Source organism: Macaca nemestrina, chromosome 4 (assembly GCF_043159975.1).
Source record: "Macaca nemestrina isolate mMacNem1 chromosome 4, mMacNem.hap1, whole genome shotgun sequence".
Lineage (NCBI taxonomy): Eukaryota > Metazoa > Chordata > Mammalia > Primates > Cercopithecidae > Macaca > Macaca nemestrina.
In genome coordinates, this window is record NC_092128.1 from 9,874,223 (window position 1) to 9,899,059 (window position 24,837).

Consider the following 24,837-nt stretch of genomic DNA (forward strand, 5'->3'; position numbering starts at 1 on the left):
ACTCTGTCTCAAAAAGAAAAAAAGGCCGGGCGCGGTGGCTCAAGCCTGTAATCCCAGCTCTTTGGGAGGCCGAGACGGGCGGATCACGAGGTCAGGAGATCGAGACCATCCTGGCTAACACGGTGAAACCCCGTCTCTACTAAAAAAATACAAAAAACTAGCCGGGCGAGGTGGCAGGCGCCTGTAGTCCCAGCTACTCGGGAGGCTGAGGCAGGAGAATGGTCTAAACCCGGGAGGCGGAGCTTGCAGTGAGCTGAGATCCGGCCACTGCACCCCAGCCTGGGCAACAGAGCAAGACTCTGTCTCAAAAAAAAAAAAAAAAAGAAAAGAAAAAAAAAATTGTACTGTGTAACATTTGGAAAAATAAAAAACATTAAATAGTAATGTACATGTACATTTCACAATTAATTCCGGGACAAATACAGATAGGCACATGCTCCTCAGCCTATGCAGGGACTATTTTATTTCTTATGGACATCCTCTCCCAACTGCATACTTTTCCTTTGCTACTTTAGCCTGACACCTAAGACATGACTAGGAGAGAATGCGAGGCTTATTTTCTGGGGACAATCGCCACCCTCTTCCTCGCGCTCTCTCTTTTCTGTCTCTCCCTGGTTTCCCCTTCTGCGTCTTCACATCCCTCCACTGCTCTTACGTTCTCGTGTTTCTCACGCCCTGTGTCATGGCCTCCTTCGTCTTCTCCCGCTCTGTCTCTGTCTCCCGCCCGGCCTGGGGTGCCCGGCCGCATCCTTGGACCACCCTGAGTCCCTGCAGGCCGCCCTGAGGCCGGGGTGGCTTCCGCACGGGGTCTCTGCCCAAGGCCGTTCTCTGCCAAGGAAGTAGCGTGGCCGTCCGGGGAGCCCAGAAGGGCTGTAGACCCACGGGGACCGGACCTGGTGGGCGGACCTCCCTCTGCGTCCCCCACGGGACAAGCACGGGGCCCCGACGGCCTCCGCGTCCCCGACGGGATGGACGCCCCGGGCCACCGCGCGTCCCCCACCCACTTTCCAGCCTCGCTGGATTCCCGGGACCCCCTCACAGACAAAGCCTGACTCGGGGGCGGCTTTGGGAGGAACCGCACCGGACACTCCCCTCTCGCTGCCTCTCAGTCTGGGTTTCTTTTTTGTTTCTTTTTTTTTTTTTGAGACGGAGTCTCGCTCTGTCGCCCAGGCTGGAGTGCAGTGGCGCGATCTCGGCTCACTGCAAGCTCCGCCTCCCGGGTTTACGCCATTCTCCTGCCTCAGCCTCCCGAGTAGCTGGGACTACGGGCGCCCACAACCGCGCCCGGCTAATTTTTTTTGTATTTTTAGTAGAGACGGGGTTTCACCGTGGTCTCGATCTCCTGACCTTGTGATCCGCCCGCCTCGGCCTCCCAAAGTGCTGGGATTACAGGCGTGAGCCACCGCGCCCGGCCAAGTCTGGGTTTCTGTGGAGCGCGTCTCCCTGTCCCTGTGCCTGATCTCTCCATGTCCACCTGTCCCTCCGTTTCCACTCCGGTCAGCTCCTCAGCTTGTCTCTGACCGCCTCCCTCCCCAGATCCCGGGAGTCCCAGGATCCCTCAAAGACCGGCGTGCTGCGGCCTGCACTGAGGGCGCCCAGGCCCCTGGGTCCCTCCTCTGAGGACCGACCCTCGGGCGGCGCCGCTTCTCACGCCCGCAGGGGGCGCTGTGGGGCGGAGCGTCAGCCGCGGCCAGGCGCCGGATCCCAGCATGCACTGCGCCCGACCGGCGCTGCGTTTGGCTGCCACCCGAGTTATGCCTGGGAGTCGGGTTGGGGCGGAGCGGAGGGGAGTCCGTGCGCTGCAGGGCCGGTTCCCGCGGAGCCGTAGGAGACGGTCGGCGTTGCCAGGGCGGGGCGGGACGGCAGGGGCCATGGCGGAGCCGCCTCGGGTAAGCAGGCTGGCCTGCATGGACGCCCGGTTTTGGGGTCGTGGTGGGTCCTTGGGTTCCGGGCTACCCCGCGTCCTAGGGTCGCCGTGGGTGCCCGCGGTGCACGGGTTGGACGGAGTCTGCAGGCCGCTTCGGCTGGGGGTGTAGATTCAGGGCCCTCCGGTGAGCTGATGGCCTCTGCTCCTGCGGCTTGTCCGTAGCTAAACACCTGGACAAAGCCAGGCGTGGACCCAGACCGACCTAGGAGCGGGGCGGAGCCTGGGCGAGGATGCCTGGCGGGCGGGGAGCGGACGGCGGAAAGGATAGAAAGGTTTGGGGCCAGAGGTGGATGTTACAGGTCAACCAGTTTCACACCATAGTCACAGAAATCAGAACAACTGTTCCAAAAGATTTAAGATTCCGAATGGTTGAAATGGTGTTTGGCGGGGGCTTCAGTGTCAGAATTTATATTCTAGCGTGGTTTGTGTTGAGTATAAGATGATACGTTGGGAGGAGTAGAGGATACAAAAGATGAAGTTAGTGGTTTCTTAAAATCGAGGTTTAGAGGGTATTTTATCTTGTAAACTTTTCTGTTGAGGATTTTTGCTGATTATTAAATGAATTAGACCGGGCGCCGTGGCTCACGCCTGTAATCCCACCACTTTGGGAGGCCGAGGCAGGTGGATCACCTAAGATCAGGAGTTCGAGACCAGCCTGGCCAACATGGTGAAAGCCCATCTCTACTAAAAATAAAAAAAACTAGCTGGGCATGATGGCGGGTGCCTGTAACCCCAGCTACTCGGGAGGCTCAGGCAGGAGAATTGTTTGAACCCGGGAGACGGAGGTTGCAGTGAGCCGAGATTGTGCCATTGCACTCCAGCCTGGGCAGCAAGAGCGAAACTCTGTCTCCAAAAATACATACCTATCTATATATTTGGGGAAAGGATATAAATAGCCAAATCACAGACCTGAAAAGAAAATGATTAATGAATAAAAGAATGGATTTTAAAACTTGCGACATTCAGGCCAGGCACGGTGGCTCACACCTGTAATCCCAGCACTTTGAGAGGCCAAGGTGGGCAGATCACTTGAGGTCAGGAGTTCAAGACCAGCCTGGCCAATTCGGCGAAAACCCGTCTTTACTAAAAAATACAAAAATTAGCTGAGTGTGGTGGCAGGCGCCTGTAATCCCAGCTCCTCAGGAGGCTGAGGTGAGAGAATTGCTTCAACCCGGGAGGCAGAGCTTGCAGTGGGCAGAGATGGCGCCACTGCAGTCCAGCCTGGGTGACAGAGCGAGACTCGGTCGCAAAAGCAAGAAAGACAAAAAAAAGCCTGGGCGACATGGTGAGACCCCTCTCTAAAAAAAATTAGCCAGGTGTGGTGGCATATCCCCGTGGTCCCAGCTACTCGGGAGGCTAAGGCAAGAGAATCACTTGAACCCAGGAGATCAAAGCTATGGTAAGCTGTGTTGGCACCACTGCACTCTGGCCTGGGCAACAGAGTGAGACCTTGTTTCAGAAAAAAAAAAAACAAAAAAAAAAAACCCTAAAAGAACTACCTGAAATGTGCTAGTGGAAGTAGACATAGCAAGGATTGCAGTTTGTGAGCTATTGTGAAGTGGTGAAAGGAAGGTTATCTGAAATGAGATGGAAAGTTGTTGGCCGGGCGCGGTGGCTCAAGCCTGTAATCCCAGCACTTTGGGAGGCCGAGACGGGCGAATCACGAGGTCAGGAGATCGAGACCATCCTGGCTAACACGGTGAAACCCCGTCTCTACTAAAAAATACAAAAAACTAGCCGGGCGAAGTGGCGGGCGCCTGTAGTCCCAGCTACTCGGGAGGCTGAGGCAGGAGAATGGCGTGAACCCGGGAGGCGGAGCTTGCAGTGAGCTGAGATCCGGCCACTGCACTCCAGCCTGGGCGACAGAGCGAGACTCCGTCTCAAAAAAAAAAAAAAAAAAAAGAAAGTTGTGACCCCAGAGGTGAATAGGTAGGGGTTATAACACAGGGTAATCTGATGTTTGAAGTGTGTTGCACGTGTGCATTTTGTGTATGTCTATGCAGCTTAGTTCTGTTTGTTCACATAGTACAGTTTCTCACCCTTGCCTCTACTAACATCCTGTGCTGGATAATTTTCTGTTTTGCGGGCTTTCCTGCACATCGTAGGTTGTTTATCACTATTCTTGGCTGCTGCGCACTAGATGCCAGTAGGCCGCCCCGCTTCCCCATATTATAACAATAAAAAATGTCTCCAGGGGACAAAATTGTTCTGATTGAGAACCACTAATCTAGTGTTTCTTATAGACAGAATAAGCAATGCTTATGTGCAAATATATATTACAAATATTTTGTAATATATTGTCTCCTAATATATCAATCATGTTGGAATAAATTCACGTTTCAAAACAAGCATTATAGCAGAAATGACTATATTTCCTTAAACTTAAAATAATGAATTTCTGATTTAAATGTTGCTACATCTGCAGTTTGGATATTTGTCCCTAAACCTCATGTCAAAATTGGACTTGCAGCTGGGCACAGTGGCTCACGCCTGTAATCCCAGCACTTTGGGAGGCTGAGACAGGTGGATCACCTGAGGTCAGGAGTTCAAAATCAGCCTGACCAACAAGGTGAAACCCCGTCTCTACTAAAAATACAAAAATTAGCCGAGCATGGTAGCAGGCGCCATCTACTCGGGAGGCCAAGACAGAATTGCTTGGACCTGGGAGGTGGAGGTTGCAGTGAGCTGAGATTGCGCCACTGTACTTCAGCCTGGGTGATGGAGCAAGACTGCATCTCGGAAAAAAAAAAAAAAAAAAAAAAAAATTGGATCTGCAGTGTTGGAAGTGGGCTCTAATGGGAGGTGTTTAGGTCATGGGGGGTGGATCCCTCATGAATTGTCTTGGTGCTGTCCTCTATTAGTTCCTGAGGGAGCTGGTTAAAAAGAGCCCAACACATCCCCCTTTCTGTCTTGCTTCTTCTTGCCCTTGCCATGTGATCTCTGCACATGCCAGCTCACCTTTTTTTTGTGTGAGATGGAGTCTGGGTCTGTCACCCACGCTGGAGTGCAATGGTATGATGTCGGCTCACTGCAACCTCTGCCTCCTGGGTTCAAGCAATTCTCCTGCCTCAGCCTCCCAAGTAGCCGGGATTACAGGCCCCTGCCACCACGCCCAGCTAATTTTTGTATTTTTGGTAGAGACAGGGTTTAACCATATTGGCAAAGCTGGTCTTGAACTTCTGACCTCAGGTGGTCTGCCCTACCTTGGCCTCCCAAAGTGCTGGGATTACAGGTGTGAACCACGGTGCCCAGCCCCCTTCACCTTCCACCATGAACATAAGCTGTCTGAGGCCTTCACCAGAAGCAGATGCTGGTGCTGGGCTTCTTATACAGCCTGCAGAACTGTGAACCAAATAAACCTCTTGTCTTTAAAAATTACCCCACCTGGCCGGGCGCGGTGGCTCACACCTGTAATCCCAGCACTTTGGGAGGCTGAGGCAGGTGGATCACGAGGTCAGCAGATGAAGACCATCCTGGCTAACAAGGTGAAACCCCATCTCTACTAAAAATACAAAAAATTAGCCGGGCGAGGTGGCGGGCGCCTGTAGTCCCAGCTACTCTGGAGGCTGAGGCAGGAGAATGGCGTGAATCTGGGAGGTGGAGCTTGCAGTGAACCGAGATTGCGCCACTGCACTCCAGCCTGGGCAACAGAGTGAGACTCTGTCTCAAAAAAAAAAAAAAAATTACCCCACCTTGGTGTTCCTTTACAGCAATACTAAACAGACTAAGACAAATTTAAAGGAGTCATTAGAATTTTTAAAACTCAACTCTAAATTTCTTTTTTTTTTTTGAGACGGAGTCTGTCATTATGAAACTCTAAATTTCATAATGAATATAACAAAAAGATGGGAGGTCCTACCCAGAGCAGTCCAGCAAGAGAAAGAAATAAAAGTCACCAAAACAGAAATAGAAGAAGTCAAGCTATCCCTGTTTGCAGACTGTATGATTCTATATGTAGAAAACCCCATAGCGTGCCCAAATGCTCCTTGATCTGATAAACAACTTCAGCAGAGTCTGAGAATACAAACATCTGTGTACAAAAATCAGTAGCATTCCTATACACCAACAACATCCAAGCTAAAAGCCAAATCAAGAATACAGTCCCATTCACATCTAGTCAAAAATGCCTAGGAATACAGCTAACCAAGGAGGTGAAAGATCTTTACAACAAGAATGACAAAATACTACTCAAAGAGATCAGAGATAACACAGAGGGAAAAACATTTAATGCTCATGGATAGGAAGAATCAATATTGTTAAAATGACCATACTACTCAAAGCAGTTTCCAGATTCATTGCTATTCCTATCTAACTAGTAATGACAATTAGAAAAAAAACTACGTTGCTGTGAGTGGTGGCTCACGCCTGTAATCCCGCTTCGGGAGGCCAAGACGGGCAAATCATGAGGTCAGGAGTTCAAGACCAGCCTGGCCAATATAGAAACCCCGGACTCAAGCAGTTCTCCCACCTCAGCCTCTCAGGTAGCTAGGACTACAGGCATGTGCCATGCCCTGCTAGTTTTTGTGGATTTTGTTACTGTTTTGGTAGAGACGGGGTTTAGCTATGTGGCCCAGACTGTTCTCAAATTCCTGGGCTCAAGCAATTCATTCACCTTGGCCTCCCAAATTATTGGGATTATAGGTATAAGCCAGTGTCTGGCTGAAAAAACTATTTTAAAATTCATATGTAACCAAAAAAGAGCCCAGACAGCCAAGGGAGTCCTAGGCAAAATGAACAAAGCTGGAGACATCACCACACTACCTGACTTCAAACTATACAAGGCTACAGTAACCAAAACAGCATGATACTGGTAAGAAAACAGACATATAGACCAATGGAACAGAATAGAGAGCCCAGAAATAATGCCACACACCTACGATCATCTCACACCTACGATCGTCTCATCTTCTACAAAGTCAACAAAAACAAGCAGTGGGAAAAAGACTCGCTATTTAATAAATGGTGCTGGGATAACTGGTTAGCCATATGCAAAAGACTGACACTGCACCCCTTCCTTACACCTTACACTCAACTCAACGTGGATTAAAGACTTAAATGTAAAACCTAAAACTATAAAAACCCTGGAAGATAACCTAGGAAATAGCATTCTGGACATAGGCCCTGGCAAAGATTTTGTGATGAAGACTCCAAAAGCAACTGCAACAAAAACAAAAATTGACAAATGGGACCTAATTAAACTAAAGAGCTTCTACACAGCAAAAGAAGCTATCAGCAGAGTAAACAGACACTCTGCAGAATGGGATATTTGCAAACTATGCAACTGATAAAGGTCTAATATCCAGAATCTACGGGGAACTTAAATTTACAAGCAAAAAACAACTGCATTAAAAAATGGGCAAAGGACGTGAACAGACACTTCTCAAAAGAAGACATACACATGGCCAACAAGCTCATGAAAAAATGCTCAGCATCACTAATCATTTGAGAAATGCAAATCAAAACTGTATCAGGGCCGGGCACGTTGGCTCATACCTGTAATCCCAGCACTTTGGGAGGCCGCGGCGGGTGGATCACGAGGTCAGGAGATTGAGACCATCCTGGCTAACACAGTGAAACCCTGTCTCTACTAAAAATACAAAAAACTAGCCCGGCGTGGTGGTGGCGCCTGTAGTCCCAGCTACTTGGGAGGCTGAGACAGGAGAATGGCGTGAACCCGGGAGGCGGAGGTTGTGGTGAGCCGAGATCGTGCCACTGCACTCCAGCTTGGGCAACAGAGCAAGACTCCGTCTCAAAAAACAACCAACCAAAAAAAAAAAAAAACTGTATCAGAGTAGCTATTAAAAAGTAAAAAAAATAAAGTTACAGAGAAAAGAGAACACTTATACACTGCTGATGGTAATGTAAATTAGTTCAGCCATTGTGGAAAGCAGTTTGGTGATTTCTCAAAGAACTGAAAGCAGAATTACCTTTTTTTGTTTTTTTTTTTGAGATGGACTTTTGCTCTGTTGCCCAGGCTGGTGCCATCTCGGCTCACTGCAACCTCTGCCTCCGGGGTTCAAGCGATTCTCCTGCTTTAGCCTCCTGAGTAGCTGGGATTACAAGCACGTGCCACCATACCCAGCTAATTTTTTGTACTTTTAGTAGAGACAGGGTTTCTCCATGTTGGCCAGGCTGGTCTCGAACTCCTGACCTCAGGTGATCTGCCCACCACGGCTTCCCAAAGTGCTGGTATTACAGGCGTGAGCCACCGCGCCCAGCCAAAATTACCATTTGACCCTGCAATCCCATTATTGAATATATACCCAAAGGAATATAAATTGTTTTACATAAAGACACATGTTTGCATATGTTCGTTGCAGCACTATTCACAATAGCAAAGATGTGGAATCAACCTAAATGCCCATCAATGGCAGACTGGATAAAGAAAATGTACATATACACCATGGAATACTATGCAGCCATAAGAGAAAATCATATCTTTTGCAGAAAGATAGATGGAGCTGGAGGCCATTATCTTTTTTTTTTTTTTGAGACGGAGTCTAGCTCTGTTGCCCAGGCTGGAGTGCAGTGGCCGGATCTCAGCTCACTGCAAGCCCCGCCTCCCGGGTTCACGCCATTCTCCTGCCTCAGCCTCCCGAGTAGCTGGGAGTACAGGCGCCTGCCACCTCGCCCGGCTAACTTTTTTTGTATTTTAGTAGAGACGGGGTTTCACCGTGTTAGCCAGGATGGTCTCGATCTCCTGAACTCGTGATCCGCCCGTCTCGGCCTCCCAAAGTGCTGGGATTACAGGCTTGAGCCACCGCGCCCGGCCTGGAGGCCATTATCTTAAGTGAGATAACACAGGAGTAGAAAACAAAGTGCCGTTCTCGCTTATAAGGGTGAGCTGAACACTGAGTATATATGGATACAAAGCAGGGAATAACAGACACTGGGGCCTACTTGAAGGTGGAGGGTGGGAGGAGAATGAGGACTGAAAAATTACTTACTGGGTATTATGCTTATTACCTGAGTGATGAAACAGTCTGCACACCAAACCCTCACAACACGCAATTTACCTATATAGCAAACCTGCACATATAGGCCTGAAACTAAAATTTAAAAAAAAAAAAAAAAAAAAAAAAAAAAAAACTTTGGCCAGGCGCAGTGGATCATGCCTGTAAATCCTAGCACTGGGAGGCCAAGGTGGGTGGATCACCTGAGGTCAGAATTTCGAGACCAGCCTGGCTAATGTGGCGAAACCCCGTCTCTACTAAAGATGAAAAAATTAGCTGGGCTTGGTGGCTGGCACCTATAATCCCAGCTACTCAGGAGGCTGAGGCAGGAGAGCCGCGTGAACCCCGGGGAGCAGAGGTTGCAGTGAGCCGAGATCGTGCCACTTCACTCCAGCCTGGGCAAAACAGCAAAACTCCGTCTCAAAAAAAAAAAAAAAAATATGACTAGACTGGCTGGGCGTGGTGGCTGACGCCTGTAATCCCAGTGCTTTGGTAGTCTGAGGTGGGCAGATTGCCTGAGGTAGGAGCTCGAGACCAGCCTGGCCAACATGGTGAAACCCCGTCTCTACTAAAAATACAAAAAAATTAGCCCGGTGTGGTGGCATGTGCCTGTAATCACAGCTACTCCGGAGGCTGAGGCAGGGGAATCGCTTGAACCAGGGTGGTGGAGGTTGCAGTGAGCTGAGATCATACCACTGCACTCCAGCCTAGGCAACACAGTGAGAGTCCATCTCAAAATAAATAAAAATAAAAGATGAATAGGCTGAGCACGGTGGCTCATGCCTGTAATCCCAGCACTTTGGGAGGCCAGGGTCGGTGGATCACTTGAGGTCAGGAGTTGGAGACCAGCCTGACCAACATGGTGAAACCCCGTCTCTACTAAAAATGCAAAAAAATTAGCCAGGTGTGGTGGTGCACACGTAGTCCCAGCTACGCAGGAAGCTGAGGCAGGAGAATTGCTTGAATCTGGGAAGTGGAGGATGCAGTGAGCTAAGATCACGCCACTGCACTCCAGCCTGGCAACAGAGAGAGATGCCGTCTCAAAAAATAAAAAAAAAAATAAAGTTGAAACAAGATACACTTTAATACCCATAGAAAATAAGGATATATGGCATTAACAATGGTAGTTCAATAAAAGGTGGAATGTATGCTTATGTAATTAGAGTGTTTTAAACTAACAAATATATAATTTACGTACTCCTAGTTGTGAGCCTCAGGAAGTATCCATTTATCCCGTCAACCATAATAAACACAAATATTAAACAATACTAAACATTTGCATACATTGCATTTTTTCTAATGCAGTTTTTAGAAAAGCAATAAAATTCAAAACCAATTGCTGGTAACTCTTAGTCTTCTGCTTCTGGGGAGGCCTCAGAAGACTTACAATCATACGGTCTTCTCATGGCTGGAGCAGGAGAGAGGCAGCGAAGGGGGAAGTGCTACACACTTTTAAACAACCAGATCTGGTGAAAACTCACTATCATGAGAACAGCAAGGGAAGTCCGCCCCCATGATAAGGTCACCTCCCACCAGGCCCCTCCTCCAACCCTGGGGATTACAATTCAACAGATTTGGGTGGGGACACAGCCAAACCATATCAAGTGTATGCCTAGGCATTTTATTGTTTTTTTCAGCCATTGTAAAAGGTACTGAGTTCTTGATTTCTCAGCTTGGTCGCTGTTGGTGTATAGCAGTGCTACTGATTTATATACATTAATTTTGTTACCTGAGACTTTGCTGAATTCATTTGTCAAATCTAGGGGTCTTTTGGAGGAGTCTAGGGTTTTCTAGGTAGAGGATCATATCATTGGCAAACAGAGATAGCTTTCCAATTTGGATGCCCTTGATTTCTTTCTCTTGCCTGACTGCTCTGGCTAGGACTTCCAGCCTTACAAATTAATGTAAATTAAAATACTGAAATACAATTTGCCACCCCACATTGGCAAAAAATAAGGTTTGAGAACATCTTGTGCTGGCAAAGGTGTAAAGAAACAAGAAGTCTCATGTTAATAGCAAGGGTAAATGTGCTGGATTCTTTTTGCAAGGCAATCTGATGTTATCTATTAAAACTGAAGATGTGTATCCTCTTTGATTTAATAGTTCTCCTTTTTAGATTTTATCCTGCAGAAGTAAAAGCACTAATACATAGGAAGCATATGAGAATACTGTAATTTTTTTTTTTTTTTTTTTTTTTTTGAGACGGAGTCTTGCTCTGTCACCCAGGCTGGAGTGCAGTGGCCGGATCTCAGCTCACTGCAAGCTCCGCCTCCCGGGTTTACGCCGTGCTCCTGCCTCAGCCTCCCGAGTAGCTGGGACTACAGGCGCCCGCCACCTCGCCCGGCTAGTTTTTTTGTATTTTTTTTAGTAGAGACGGGGTTTCACCGTGTTAGCCGGGATCGTCTCTCGATCTCCTGGCCTCGTGATCCGCCCGTCTCGGCCTCCCAAAGTGCTGGGATTACAGGCTTGAGCCACCGCGCCCGGCCTTTTTTTTTTTTTTTTTTGAGACTGAGTCTCGCTCTGTCACCCAGGCTGGAGTGCAGTGGCGTGATCTCTGCTCACTGCAACCTCTGCCTCCCAGGTTCAAGCAATTCTCCTGCCTCAGCCTCCCGAGTAGGTGGGATTACAGGCGCACGCCACCACACCTGGCTAATTTTTGTATTCTTAGTAGAGACGGGTTTTCACCATGTTGGTCAGGCTGATCTCGAACTCCTGACCTCGTGATCTGCCTGCCTCGGCCTCCCAAAGTGCTGGGATTACAGGCATGACCCACCGTGCCCAGCTGAATACTGTAATTTATAAGGGAAATGGAAACAATATATGTCCCATCAGTGGGGTATATCTACTCATGAAATGTAAGTGCGAGTTTACCAAAAACATGAGTTTGCCTCAATATATATTATTGACCTGGAAAGAGCTCTGTGACGTATTAAGTGAATGAAGTTACAAAGTGATTTGTTCCCATTTTGTAAAGAAAATAATTCCATACTCTACATATGTATATATACTTTGAACAAGCATAATGAAATGTGGAGCGGGGGATGTAGTGGTTAACAGCAGAACGATGTAATTGGAGTAGGGGAAGGAGTAGTTCTCCAGGAAGAAGTTGCTGAACAACCAGAAACATGTGTCCACTGCAAAAGTCTTTTAAATTAACAAGGAGAAGGAGCTGGAGTTATTTTGAAGCAATCATGAATGCATGTGTCTTATGTCTACAATTTCAGCTACCTCTGACTTTTGAGGATGTTGCCATTTATTTCTCGGAGCAAGAATGGCAGGATCTAGAGGCATGGCAGAAGGAGCTTTACAAGCATGTGATGAGAAGCAATTATGAGACTCTCGTCTCTCTAGGTAAGACCTGTTCACCTTTGTGGGTAGGTCATGGAACTGGACAGTGTAAGGGGTCACAGTCACTTGATGCTCCTGTTTCTCAGGTAGCAAGATTTCTCAGAAATTAACTCAGAAAGGTATTTTTACCCTGCAATCTATTGTTAATACTTTGGTCAACATTGTTAATCCTTACTCAAGGGTAGACATTGTTGCATGAGAATATTTGAGCAATGTAAGGTGGTCCGGGTGACTAAATATTATTTATGAGGGGCCTTTAGTCATGACTTACTGTCAGGATGCCATGATTGTCCAAATAGGAGCATACCTAGCGCATATTTATGAAGTGTTCTGTATATCTTTAACCTAAGATATCCCTACCTCACAACTTTTACAGTGGGGTCTGAATACTTCAGAAAAGCTATTTTTGAAGGGTATACAATGAAGTGTTTGTTTTTTTGAGATGTAGTCTCACTCTGTCACCCAGGCTGGAGTGCAATGATGCAATCTTGGCTGACTGCAACCTCTGCCTTCTGGGTTCAAGCAATTCTCCTGCCTCAGCCTCCTGAGTAACTGGGACTACAGGTGCGTGCTGCCATGCCTGGCTAATCTTTGTATTTTTAGTAGAGACGGGGTTTCACCATGTTGGCCAGGATGGTCTTAACCTCCTGACCTCACGATCTGCCCACCTTGGCTTCCCAAAGTGCTGGGATTACAAGGGTGAACCACAGCGCTGGGCCTGAAGTGTTTTAAGAGTAGCTGTCTCTGCTGGGTGTGGTGGCTCATGCCTGTAATCCCAGGACTTTGGGAGGCTGAGGCGGGTGGATCACGAGGTCAAGAGATCAAGACCATCCTGGCCAACACAGTGAAACCCTGTCTCTACCAGAAATACAAAAATTAGCTGGGCGTAGTGGTGGGTGCCTGTAGTCCCAGCTACTTAAGAGGCTGAGGCAGGAGAATCACTTGAACCCGGGAGGCGGGGGTTGCAGTGAGCCGAGATTGTGCCACTGCACTCCAGCCTGGCAAAGAGTGAGACTCCGTCCCCCCCAAAAAAAAATGTCACCACACCTGATCCCTGTTTCATTCTTATCTCCACATTCAGTTAACCACGTGAAGGCAACCACTTTTAATCATTTTTGTTTTAGTTTTTAAAGTGGCTTCCTCCAATCTATGCGTACAGTAACACTCGATTTATCGAGTTTAGACAGCATTCATTAATTACTATGAAAAATTAGGTGTTAGTTCACTTATACAATCCCTCTTCTATCTTCTCCCCAGTTTTTGAGCCTCTGTTGGTCAGCTTTATAATTTAAAATAATATGTTTAAGATTCTAGATTGTATTCCATCAGTTTCATCTCTTGACTCCTTCATTATATAAAGATAATTAGTTCTCTATTACTTCCCTTCATCTCTTCTGCCAGTTGATGACAGCCATACCACTCCCTTTATACTGCGAAGCGTCTAGTATTTATATTCTGTTCTGTTACCATAGTTAACTTTTGCAGGCTGTATGTATGGATTGTTTCTAAAACATATAACTGAAAACATTACATTATTTTCATTATTACTCAAGAATCAGTTACAGTAAATGAATCTATGGTGACAAAAATATAATTCTATGCCATTAACCCTGTGCCAGCCTAATAAGAATGTTCCAAGCATCAAGATCAAATGGATTCTCTTTTTTTCATTCTTATCAGTTGTTCAAAATTATGCTACATTTTGGCTGGGTGTGGTGGCTCACACCTGTAATCCCAGCACTTTGGAAGACTGAGGTGGGTGGATCACTTGAGGTCAGGAGTTTGACACCAGCCTAGCTAACATGATGAAACCCTGTCTCTACTAAAAATGCAAAAAATTAGCCAGGCGTGGCGGCAGGCGCCTGTAGTCCCAGCTACTTGGGAGGCTGAGGCAGGAGAATGGCGTGAACCTGGGAGGCAGAGCTTGCAGTGAGCCGAGATAGCGCCACTGCACTCCAGCCTGGGTGACACAGCGAGACTCCATCTCAAAAAAAACGAAATACAAAAAATAGCTGGGCATGGTTGTGCATGCCTGTAATCCCAGCTACTTGGGAGGCTGAGGGAGGAGAATTGCTTGAACCCAGGAGGTGGAGGCTACAGTGAGCCGAGATCGCGCCACTGCACTCCAACCTGGGCAACAGTGAGATTCCATCTCAAAAAAAAAAAAAAAAAGACAAAATTATGCTACATTTTAATTTGTTTCATTGTTGGGCCACAACTGTTTCTCATGCTTTCATCATATCCTTGTGATTATCCATCATCATCATCATCATGTTGCCCAGGCTGGTCTCGAATTCCTGAGGTCAAGTGATCCACCTGCCTTGGCCTCCCCAAGTTCTGGGATTACAGTCGTGAGCCACTGTGGCCGGCTAGGAGAATACCCATCTTTTTAATCTAATAGTCAGTCACATGGATCTTTCTGCCTTTTGTCAATTCTCTCCCCAAATCAATCTGTAGATTCAAAGCAAGTCCAGTCAGAATCCCAATAGTGCTTTCTGTGGAATTTGATAAGCTGATCCTAAAGAACATGGGAGAACCAAGACAAGAATAATGAAGACAGTCTTATGGAACAAGATGGAAGGTGACTGATTGTCTTAATCAGAGAGCAAGACTTATTATGTGGTACTATGTCAGAGATAGTAAAACATCTGATAGCATCGTGTGTTGTCAAGATGTGAAGCAAAGTGAACATTCCTACTCTCTTGAGATTGTCAGTCAGCACAGCCACTTTGGAGAGCAATTTGGTAACATACAGTAAAGTTGAAGACATACTTATCCTATGATACAGCAATTCACTTCAAGAACTGTCAGTGCTTATGTGTGTATTCATAGAGGCATGCCAGGGAGCAGAAGAAAAAGACAGACTGTGATATATTCATATAATCAAAGACTATCAAACAAATGAAGCCAAGTGTTCCAAAATGGAGAAATTTTAAAAATATAATTTGAGGAGAGAAGAGCAAGTTGCAGTACGATGTGGTATGGTCTATGTAAAGTTTTCTTTTTTTTTTCAAGATGGAGTCTCGCTTTGTTGCCCAGGCTGGAGTGCAATGGCGCAATCTCGGCTCACCGCAACCTCCACCTCCCAGGTTTAGCGAGTCTCCTGCCTCAGCCTCCCAAGTAGCTGGGACTACAGGCACGCACCAACACGCCGGGCTAACTTTTGTATTAGACAAGGTTTCACCATATTGGCCAGGCTGGTCTCGAACTCCTGACCTCATCTTCCTCCTGCCTTGGCCTCCCAAAGTGCTGGGATTACAGGCATGAGCCACCATGTCCGGCCTGGTCTGTGTAAAGTTTAAAACCAGCAATATAGGCTGGGCACGGTGGCTTATGCTTGTAATCCCAGCACTTTGGGAGGCTGAGGCAGCTGGATCACCTGAGGTCAGGAGTTCGAGACCAGCCTCACCAACATGGAGAAACCCCATCTCTACTAAAAATACAGAAATTAGCCAGGCGTGGTGGCGCATGCCTGTAATCCCAGCTACTCAGGAGACAGGCAGGAGAATCACTTGAACCCAGGAGGCAGAGATTGCGATGAGCTGAGATCGCACCATTGCACTCCAGGTTGGGCAACAAGAGCGAAACTTTGTCAAAAAAACACAACAAAACAAAAACCCAGCAATATTTTATTTATACATATATATTTTAAAATAAGAACATACATAGGAATAATATATACCAGATTCAGATCCAGAGTAGTGCTTCCCTCTGGAGAGGGATATACAGGGGCTTAAACTGTATAATGTCTCATATCTTTAAAAAACCTGAAGTAAACTGGGCATGGTGGCTCATCCCTACAATCCCAGCACTTTGGGAGGCCGAGGTAGGAGGATATCTTGGGCTTAGGAGTTTGAGATCAGCCTGGACAACCTAGGGAGACCCTGTCTCTACAAAAAATTTAAAAATTAGCTGAACACGGTGGCTCTCGCCTGTAGTCCTATCAGGAGGCTGAGGGGGGAGGATTGCTTGAGCCCAGGAGGTTGAGGCTGCAGTGGGCTGTGACTGCACCACTGCACTTCAGCCTGGGAGACATAGCGAGACCCTATCAGAAACAAAAAAACAAAAAACCTGAAGTGTGTCAGCATGCTAGGATTTGACAAAGTTAGATGGCATCCAGGTTTTTGTATATTTTTCTCCTTCTCCATGTGCCAGAAATATTTTTAATAAGTTAAACCACTGGCCAGATGCGGTGGCTCATGCCTATACTTGCAGCACTTTGAGATGCCAGGGTCGGGTAGGGCTACTTGAGCCCAAGAGTTTGAGGTTAGCCTGGGTAACATAGTGAGACTGCATTTTAAAAACTAACAATAATAATAATAATAATAAAATAGCCAGTGTGGTAGCTCTTGCCTGTAGTCCCAGCTACTCAGGAGGCTGAGGTGGGCAGATCACTGGAGCCCAGGAGGTTGAGGCTGCAGTAAGCTGTGGTCATGGCCACTGCACTCCAGCCTGAGAGACAGAGTGAGACCGTATCTAAAATAATGGTAATAATAGCTTAAAGCATTATTTTAACGCCTTTTGACCACGTTTTTGCCGTAACCAACTTGCTTTAAAATTGGACCCTATGATTTGGCTTTTATTAAATCACTATTAAGAATATTGAGGCCGGGCACGGTGGCTCACGCCTGTAATCCCAGCACTTTGGGAGGCCGAGGTGGGCGGATCACGAGGTCAGGAGATCCAGACCATACTGGCTAACATGGTGAAACCCCGTCTCTACTAAAAATCTAAAAAATTAGTCGGGCGTGGTAGCGGACGCTTGTAGTCCCAGCTACTCGGCAGGCTGAGACAGGAGAATGGCGTGAACTCGGGAGGTGGAGCTTGCAGTGAGCCGAGATCGCGCCACAGCACTCCAGCCTGAGCGACTGAGCCAGACTCCATCTCAAAAAAAAAAAAGAATATTGAAGGCTGGGCGCAGTGGCTCACGCCTATAATCCCAGCACTTTGGGAGGCCAAGGCAGGCAGACTACTTGAGCACAGGAATTTGAAACCAGCGCAGAGAAACCCCTCTCCACTAAAAATGCAAACATTAGCTTGGCCTGGTGGTGTGTGCCTGTAGTCCCAGACTGAGGGTGAAGAATCACCTGAGCCCAGGAAGCTGAGGCCACAGTGAGCCATGATTGCACCACTGCACTCCAGCCTTGGCAACTGGAGTGAGACCCCATCTCAAAAAAAAAAATTAATTAATTAAAAAAAATACATATAGCATTAGCCATTTTGTTTTTGGACAAAATACAACATTGCTAAATGTGTGGGGACCATGACAAAATTAAAACAACATACCTGATCTAACATGCCCGGACAGAAGCATTTGTAGGATGTGTAGGCAGTTTTTTCATCTTTGTGTAAACCTGTTTTTGTTTTGTTTTTTTTTGGACATGTTGTTCTCATACTTTGTCCCAGGAGTGAATGTTGAGAAATTTAGAAACTTAGTGTGCTTTCAATTCAGGAAGCCAAACTACCTTGTCTGACTTCTCTGTGCAGATGATGGACTTCCAAAACCAGAACTGATATCCTGGATTGAACACGGGGGAGAGCCCTTCAGGAACTGGAGAGAATCACAGAAATCAGGAAACATAATTTGCTCCTCTGGCGATTTGCATTTTGATCCAGGTTTTCAGGAACAGCTGTTTTGGGGTGAGTATTAAGAAATCAGGGCCCCGATCTTAAGACATCCTGTTCAGATTTGTTTCCCTTCTCTGATCTTGTCATCCTGTTTGGGCGAGCTGAAGTTTGATGACTCTTATCTGCTAGATAAAGGCAGTAAAGCGTAACAGTTAGGAATGTGGGTTCTGGAGTCTCTATGTCTGGATCTTGCTTTTTCTTGGTGACCTTGGGCAAATTATTGTACCTTTGGGTAGTTTAATGCCTGATCTATAAAATGAAAGTACCCATGTTACAGGATTGAATTGGTTAATACATATAGTGTTAGGCCAGGCGTGGTGGTTCAGGCCTGTAATCCCAGCACTTTGGGTGGCCGAGGCAGGCGGATCACTTGAGGTCAGAAGTTCCAGACCAGCCTGGCCAACATGGTGAAACCCTTTCTCTACTAAAAATACAAAAAAATTAGCCGGGCATGCTGGCAGGTGCCTGTTATCCCGCTACTCAGGAGGCTGAGGCAGAAGAATTGCTTGAACCTGGGAGGCAGAGCTTGCAGTGAGTGAGCTGAGATTACACAACTGCACTCCAGCCTTGGCGACAGAGCACGTCTCAGTCTCAGAAAAAAAATGTATATATACACACACACGTGTGTGTATATATGTATATGTATATATGTGTATATACATGTATATGTGTGTATACGTATATATGTATACATATATATTGAGAGAGAGTTTATATAGTAAGAACTCAGCAGAAACTGGTTATCCAGATTTTTTTTTTTTTTTAAAGACACAGGATCTTGCTCTGTCACCCAGGCTGGAGCACAGTGGCATGACCATAGCTCACTGCAGTCTTGAACTTCTGGCCTCAAGCAGTCCTGGCCTCAAGCAGTGCTCCCACCTCAGCCTCCCAAAGTGCTGGGATTATAGGTATGAGCCACCATGCCTGGCCCATGGTTATCCAGATCTTCGTGACTAACATGGCTTCCTTCCCAACTAGAGACTGTTATCTACTTGAATACTTCAATCTGAGCTCTTCTCTTTCATTTCTTGTCATGATGAAAGAGTCAGAGACTTCTGGATTCTTTTTTTCTTTCTTTTTTTTTTTTGAGACGGAGTCTCGCTCTGTCGCCCAGGCTGGAGTGCAGTGGCTGGATCTCAGCTTACTGCAAGCTCCGCCTCCCAGGTTTACGCCATTCTCCTGCCTCAGCCTCCCGAGTAGCTGGGACTACAGGCGACCGCCACCCCGCCCGGCTAGGTTTTTGTATTTTTTAGTAGCGAGGGGGTTTCACTGGGTTAGCCGGGATGGTCTCGATCTCCTGACTTCGTGATCCGCCCGTCTCGGCCTCCCAAAGTGCTGGGATTACAGGCTTGAGCCACCGCGCCCGGCCAACTTCTGGATTCTTAAAATACAGAATGAAAAAGTCAAACAGGAGCATCATTTCAAGAAATCTTGTCAAATAGTTTTAGTTTTTAGGTGCTTCTTTTGAAAGTGAAGGTTTTCCCCCACAAATTACTTAACTTCTACCATCTATTAATTATTCCAAGAAACCTTCTTGAAACATTGGCAGAAATGGGAGCAGGGACGGAGGAATAAGCCCAAGCCTTGCTGCCCGAGACAGGATGGCTCAAGGATCACATACAACTGTGGTATTAGGGCTCTAGCTCGGGACTCCAGGTGTGTCTGTACATCAGAATGGGATACATTGGCGTTCCTGAAGTCATGAGAGCAGTCAACACTTACAGAGTACATGCCCTGTGCCAGGCACCATGCTAAGCTCCTCATGCACATTAGCTCATTTAATTCTCACAGTAATCTTATGTACTTTTGTTTCCATGTTTTTACAAAGGAGCTGGAGCCAAAAGAGATTAGCTTGACAAAGGTTACACAGTGGACAGATAGGATTCAAAACCAGGTAGTCCGATTCCAGAGCTTACACTCTATATTTGCAACCTATATTTTCCTTTCTTCAATGTTATCCAAAGATACGTCTCTTCAGTTTAGTTTCAGCAGACTCAACAAACTCACTTGGGGCCATGAGACAGACCACACTGCATGGTTGGGTAGCTCAGTGGAAGAAACTGAGTTCCCAGGCCTCCACAAGGCACTCTTATGGGTCACTTGACTGTGAGAATCGTTAGTAGTGCTGCAGACAGGAATACCGACTGAATTTTTGTTTTCAACTGCAGGAAGCCAGCAGGCTGTGAATTCAAGAAAAACTAAAAGCCATTTCCAATTAAATCTTCTTGAGAGCCAGTGTTCCTTTGGATCCTTTGTTTCCTTGAGGTCTGACCGAGGCATCACCCTCAGGAGCCCACAGAGGCACAACGCCAGGACTCCTCCGCCACTAGCCCGCGGCCCCAGTGAATCTACCCTAAAAGAACTCCCAAGTCCCAGAAATCTGGATCTTCCTGGTTTGCGGGACGTCCCTGCCTGGGAGAGCACCCAGCACCCTTATCCTGTCTCCGGGGAAAGCTGTTGGGCGAACAACCATTTAGTAATGCACCAGAGGGGCCAGTCAAAGGACCGACCACATAGGGCCTGGGAGAAATTCAACAAGAGGGCGGACACGCAGATGCCGCGGAGCAGCCCTCGGGTACAGAGGCACTTCCGGTGTCGCGTGTGCGCCAAGAGCTTCCGCAGGAAGCTGTGTCTGCTGAGCCATCTGGCGGCCCACGCGGCGAGGGTTCCCTTCCAGAGCGCTGACGGTGAAATGTGCTTCCGACATGAGCAGGCCCATCCCAGCCACCGCCTCCCGCATCAGGGGGAGAAGCCTGCCCAATGTACCCCGTGCGGCATGCGCTCCCTCCCGGTGGACAGCACGCAGGCTCGCCGGTGCCCGCAGAGCCGGGAGGGGCCGGCCTCTTGGAGAGAAAGCCGCGGGGCCTCCAGCAGTGTGCACTCGGGAGAGAAGGCAGGCTCGCGCCTGGCGCAAGAGGAGAGCGGCCACCAGCAGGGGGACACAGAGGCTCAGCAGCACCTCGCACCGGCGCCCTGCTCTTGCTCGGAGTGTGGGGAGCGCTCCCCTACGAGCACCCTCGCCTGCCACTGCAGGGCGCATACTGGAGAAAAGCCCTTCCAGTGTCCCCATTGCAACAAGCGTTTCTGCCTGCGCCGCCTGCTGCAGGTCCACCAGCACGCGCACGGTGGGGAGAGACCGTTCTCCTGCAGGAAATGTGGCAAGGGCTTCGCCAAGCAGTGTAAACTCACGGAGCACATTCGAGTCCACAGCGGAGAGAAGCCTTTCTGGTGTGCCAAGTGTGGCAGGAACTTCCGTCAGAGGGGACAGCTGCTGCGGCACCAGCGGCTGCACACGGACGAGAAGCCCTTTCAGTGCCCAGAGTGTGGGCTGAGCTTCCGCCTGGAGAGCATGCTGAGAGCCCACCGGCTCCGGCACGGCGGGGAGAGGCCGTTCTCCTGTAGCGAGTGTGGCAGAGGCTTCACCCACCAGTGCAAGCTCCGTGAGCACCTGAGGGTGCACAGCGGGGAGAGGCCTTTCCAGTGCCTGGAGTGCGACAAGCGCTTCCGCCTGAAGGGCATCCTGAAGGCCCACCAGCACACGCACAGCAAGGAGAGGCCGTTCTCGTGTGGGGAGTGTGGTAAGGGCTTCACCAGACAGTCCAAGCTCACGGAGCACTTGCGCGTGCACAGCGGGGAGAGACCCTTCCAGTGCCCAGAGTGCAACAGGAGCTTCCGCCTGAAGGGGCAGCTGCTCAGCCACCAGCGCCTGCACACCGGAGAGAGGCCCTTCCAGTGTCCGGAGTGTGACAAGCGCTATCGAGTGAAGGCCGACATGAAGGCCCACCAGCTGCTGCACAGCGGGGAGATGCCTTTCTCCTGTGAGTGCGGCAAGGGCTTTGTGAAACACTCGAAGCTCATCGAGCACATCAGGACGCACACGGGAGAGAAGCCTTTTCAGTGTCCCAAGTGTGACAAGAGTTTCCGCCTGAAGGCGCAGTTGCTCAGCCATCAGGGCCTGCACACAGGGGAGAGGCCTTTCCACTGCCCTGACTGTGGCAAGAACTTCCGGGAAAGGGGACACATGCTGAGGCACCAGCGCATCCACAGGCCCGAGAGGCCCTTTGCCTGTGGCGACTGTGGGAAGGGCTTCATTTACAAGTCTAAGCTTGCAGAGCACATCAGAGTACACACAAAATCCTGTCCTGCTCCAAATGAACTGGACATTAAGAAAAGGCTCAGCCAACTGTTTGCAATGATAGAGGCCGACTGGAGTTGAGGCAGAGTGGGACATCCAAAGCGTTGAGCAGGAGTGGTATTGCCCGGGAATCCACCGCAACAGTAGCCAGACCTGCTGGTAGACGGGTTTTAGGAGCAGGTGTCCTTCTTTGAGCAAGAGTGTCATACAAGTTAGGAATATGAGGAACCACAAAGGATTTTCTCTTCGGAAACATTACCAATTATAGTTCTTTTTTTTTCCAAGACGGAGTCTTGCTCTGTCACCCAGACTGGAGTGCAGTGGCGTGATCTCGGCTATATTGGAAAAGACAGCATTATAAAACAAGGACATAATAATATGAAAAGCACGGCATCTGCAAACAAAAAGAATTTCTACGAGGTTATATGTGATTGCTAAAAAAATTTTTAAGAAAAAGTGCACACAGAAATCCAGATAGCATGTGATTACCTTTTTGTATTTATATAAAAATATATCTGTGTAATTACAAAGAAGTTCTGACATTTTATATTTTTATTTTTATTTTTATTTTTTTTTTGAGACAGAGTCTGGCTCTGTCGCCCAGGCTGGAGTGCAGTGGCCAGATCTCAGCTCACTGCAAGCTCCGTCTCCCGGGTTTACACCATTCTCCTGCCTCAGCCTCCCAAGTAGCTGGGACTACAGGCTCCCGCCACCTCGCCCGGCTAGTTTTTTGTGTTTTTTAGTGGAGACAGGTTTCACCGTGTTAGCCAGGATGGTCTGGATCTCCTGACCTTGTGATCCGCCCGTCTCGGCCTCCCAAAGTGCTGGGATTACAGGCTTGAGCCGCCGTCCCCGGCCTAAGTTCTGACATTTTAAAAAGTGATTGTTATAAAAGTAAATTTAGGTCAGGCACAGTGGCTCATGCCTGTAATCCCAGCACTTTGGGAGGCCGAGGCAGGAGGATCACGAGCCAAGGAGTTTGAGACCAGCTTGGGCAACATGGCAAACATTTAATGATATATTCTATAGAATGGCAAAAATTACTAAAATACTAAAAATACAAAAATTAGCCAGGCATGGTGGTACACACCTGTAGTCCCAGCTACTCGGGAAGCTTAGGTGGGAGGATCGCCTGAGCCCGGAGAGGTTGAGGCTGCAGTGAGCAATGACGGTGCCACTGCACTCCAGCATGGATGACATAGCATGACACCATCTCAAAAAAAAAAAAAAAACAAATTTAGTATCTCCCAAAGGAAGCTTGGTAAGTCTTTTTCTTTTTTTTTTTTCTTTTTTTTTTCTTCTTTTTTTTTTTGAGACGGAGTCTTGCTCTGTCACCCAGGCTGGAGTGCGGTGGCCGGATCTCAGCTCACTGCAAGCTCCGCCTCCCGGGTTTACGCCATTCTCCTGCCTCAGCCTCCTGAGTAGCTGGGACTACAGGCACCCACCACCTTGCCCAGCTAGTTTTTTGTATTTTTTTAGTAGAGACGGGGTTTCACCGTGTTCGCCAGGATGGTCTCGATCTCCTGACCTCATGATCCGCCCGTCTCGGCCTCCCAAAGTGCTGGGATTATAGGCTTGAGCCACCGCGCCCGGCGGTGAGTCTTTTTCATTCTCTTTAGGATTTATAGAATATAGCCTGGCATGGTGGCTCACACCTATAGTCCCATTATTTTGGGAGGTCAAGGAAGGAGGATCACTTGAGGTCAGAAGTTCAAGACCAGTCTGGCCAACATGGTGAAACACCATCTCTAACAAAAAGCACAAAAATTAGCCAGGCATGGTGGCATGCACCTGTAGTCTCAGCTACTGGGGAGGCTGAGGCAGGAGAATTGCTTGAACCCTGGAGGTGGAGGTTGCAGTGAGCTGGCATTGCACCACTGTACTCCAACTTGGGCGACAGAGCAAGACTCCATCTCAAAAAAATATAGAATATATAATTAATATATAAAGATATGGAATAATTTATAATTATAAATTCCATTTTTTTTTTTTTTTTTGAAAGAGACAGGGTCTCTGTCCCCCAGCCTGGAGTACAGTGCCATGATCATAACTCACTGCAGCCTCCACCTCCCAAGCTCAAGTGATCCTTTTGTCTCAACCTCCCGAGTAGCTGGGACTACAGGTGTGTGCCATCACATGCCACCACGCCTGACTAATTTTTGTATTTTTAGTAGAGACTAAAAATACAAAATGTTGGCCAGGCTGGTCTTGAACTCCTGACCTCAGGTGATCCAACCACCTCGGCCTCCCAAAGTGCTGGGATTGCAGGTGTGAGCCACCTTGCCCGGCCTATACTTTGCCATTTGTCTCTTAACACGGGTGCCCAAGAAGCTGCTGCTTCTTAGGGAGCTGCACTCAAGTAACACTTTTAATGTTAACAGGTGTCAACCGTGAGGAGCTTGTCTCTCTCCGGCTGCTGAATTCTCATTCTTAGAGAGGCAATTCGTTAATTGCCGAACCACCACCCAACATTTCTAGTGGGTCAGGGGAGAGCCCTCTGCTGCCCTGTTCATGCCTATACTACCTGTAACAATCTGATTATTTTAAGTTTTCCTGTATCCAGTATCACCTCCAACATTTATTAAGGAGTTGTGTCAAATACCACTTCACAACCAGATGAAGAATTTTATCACCACCCCCTCCAATTCCTCATGAGGGAGAAGGAGGAATTGCTCTAAGCCCAAGGTAGAAACCTTTCCTGAAATGTTGAAAACCATCATTGTGAGTAGGTGAGTGGTGGAGAGGTGGAGTAGTGAATCACCTGTACGATGGTACTGTCACAAGACAAAATTACAGTTTAAAAATCTTAATTGGCTTATTTGGTATTCTAGAATTGGGCAACACTT

General features: G+C 47.9%; 1 protein-coding gene across 2 annotated transcripts; it reads left to right on the forward strand.

Annotated features, from left to right (window-relative positions):
• Positions 1-1,726: 1,726 nt before the first annotated feature.
• On the forward strand, positions 1,727-22,555 carry LOC105474853 (zinc finger protein 786). 2 transcript variants are annotated; one of them, XM_011729674.2, is made up of 4 exons: positions 1,727-1,889; positions 12,105-12,231; positions 17,716-17,868; positions 20,025-22,551. In XM_011729674.2, exons 1-4 carry the CDS (start codon positions 1,755-1,757, stop codon positions 22,070-22,072), a joined length of 2,463 nt encoding a protein of 820 aa, XP_011727976.2. In that variant the 5' UTR covers positions 1,727-1,754; the 3' UTR covers positions 22,073-22,551. The 2 variants fall into 2 exon arrangements, with proteins under 2 accessions (XP_011727976.2, XP_011727977.2); XM_011729675.2 differs by lacking the exon at positions 1,727-1,889 and adding an exon at positions 14,686-14,809 and having other exon boundaries at positions 20,025-22,555.
• Positions 22,556-24,837: the final 2,282 nt, after the last annotated feature.

What these genes read in the sequence shown, in the direction of transcription:
- LOC105474853 (XM_011729674.2), top strand. Translation starts at nt 1,755, where the DNA reads ATGCCTGGGAGTCGGGTTGGGGCGGAGCGGAGGGGAGTCCGTGCGCTG. An exon ending in TGAGACTCTCGTCTCTCTAG is followed by an intron (nt 12,232 to 17,715) that starts GTAAGACCTGTT and finishes TTCTCTGTGCAG; the next exon opens with ATGATGGACTTCCAAAACCA. An exon ending in TCAGGAACAGCTGTTTTGGG is followed by an intron (nt 17,869 to 20,024) that starts GTGAGTATTAAG and finishes TTTCAACTGCAG; the next exon opens with GAAGCCAGCAGGCTGTGAAT.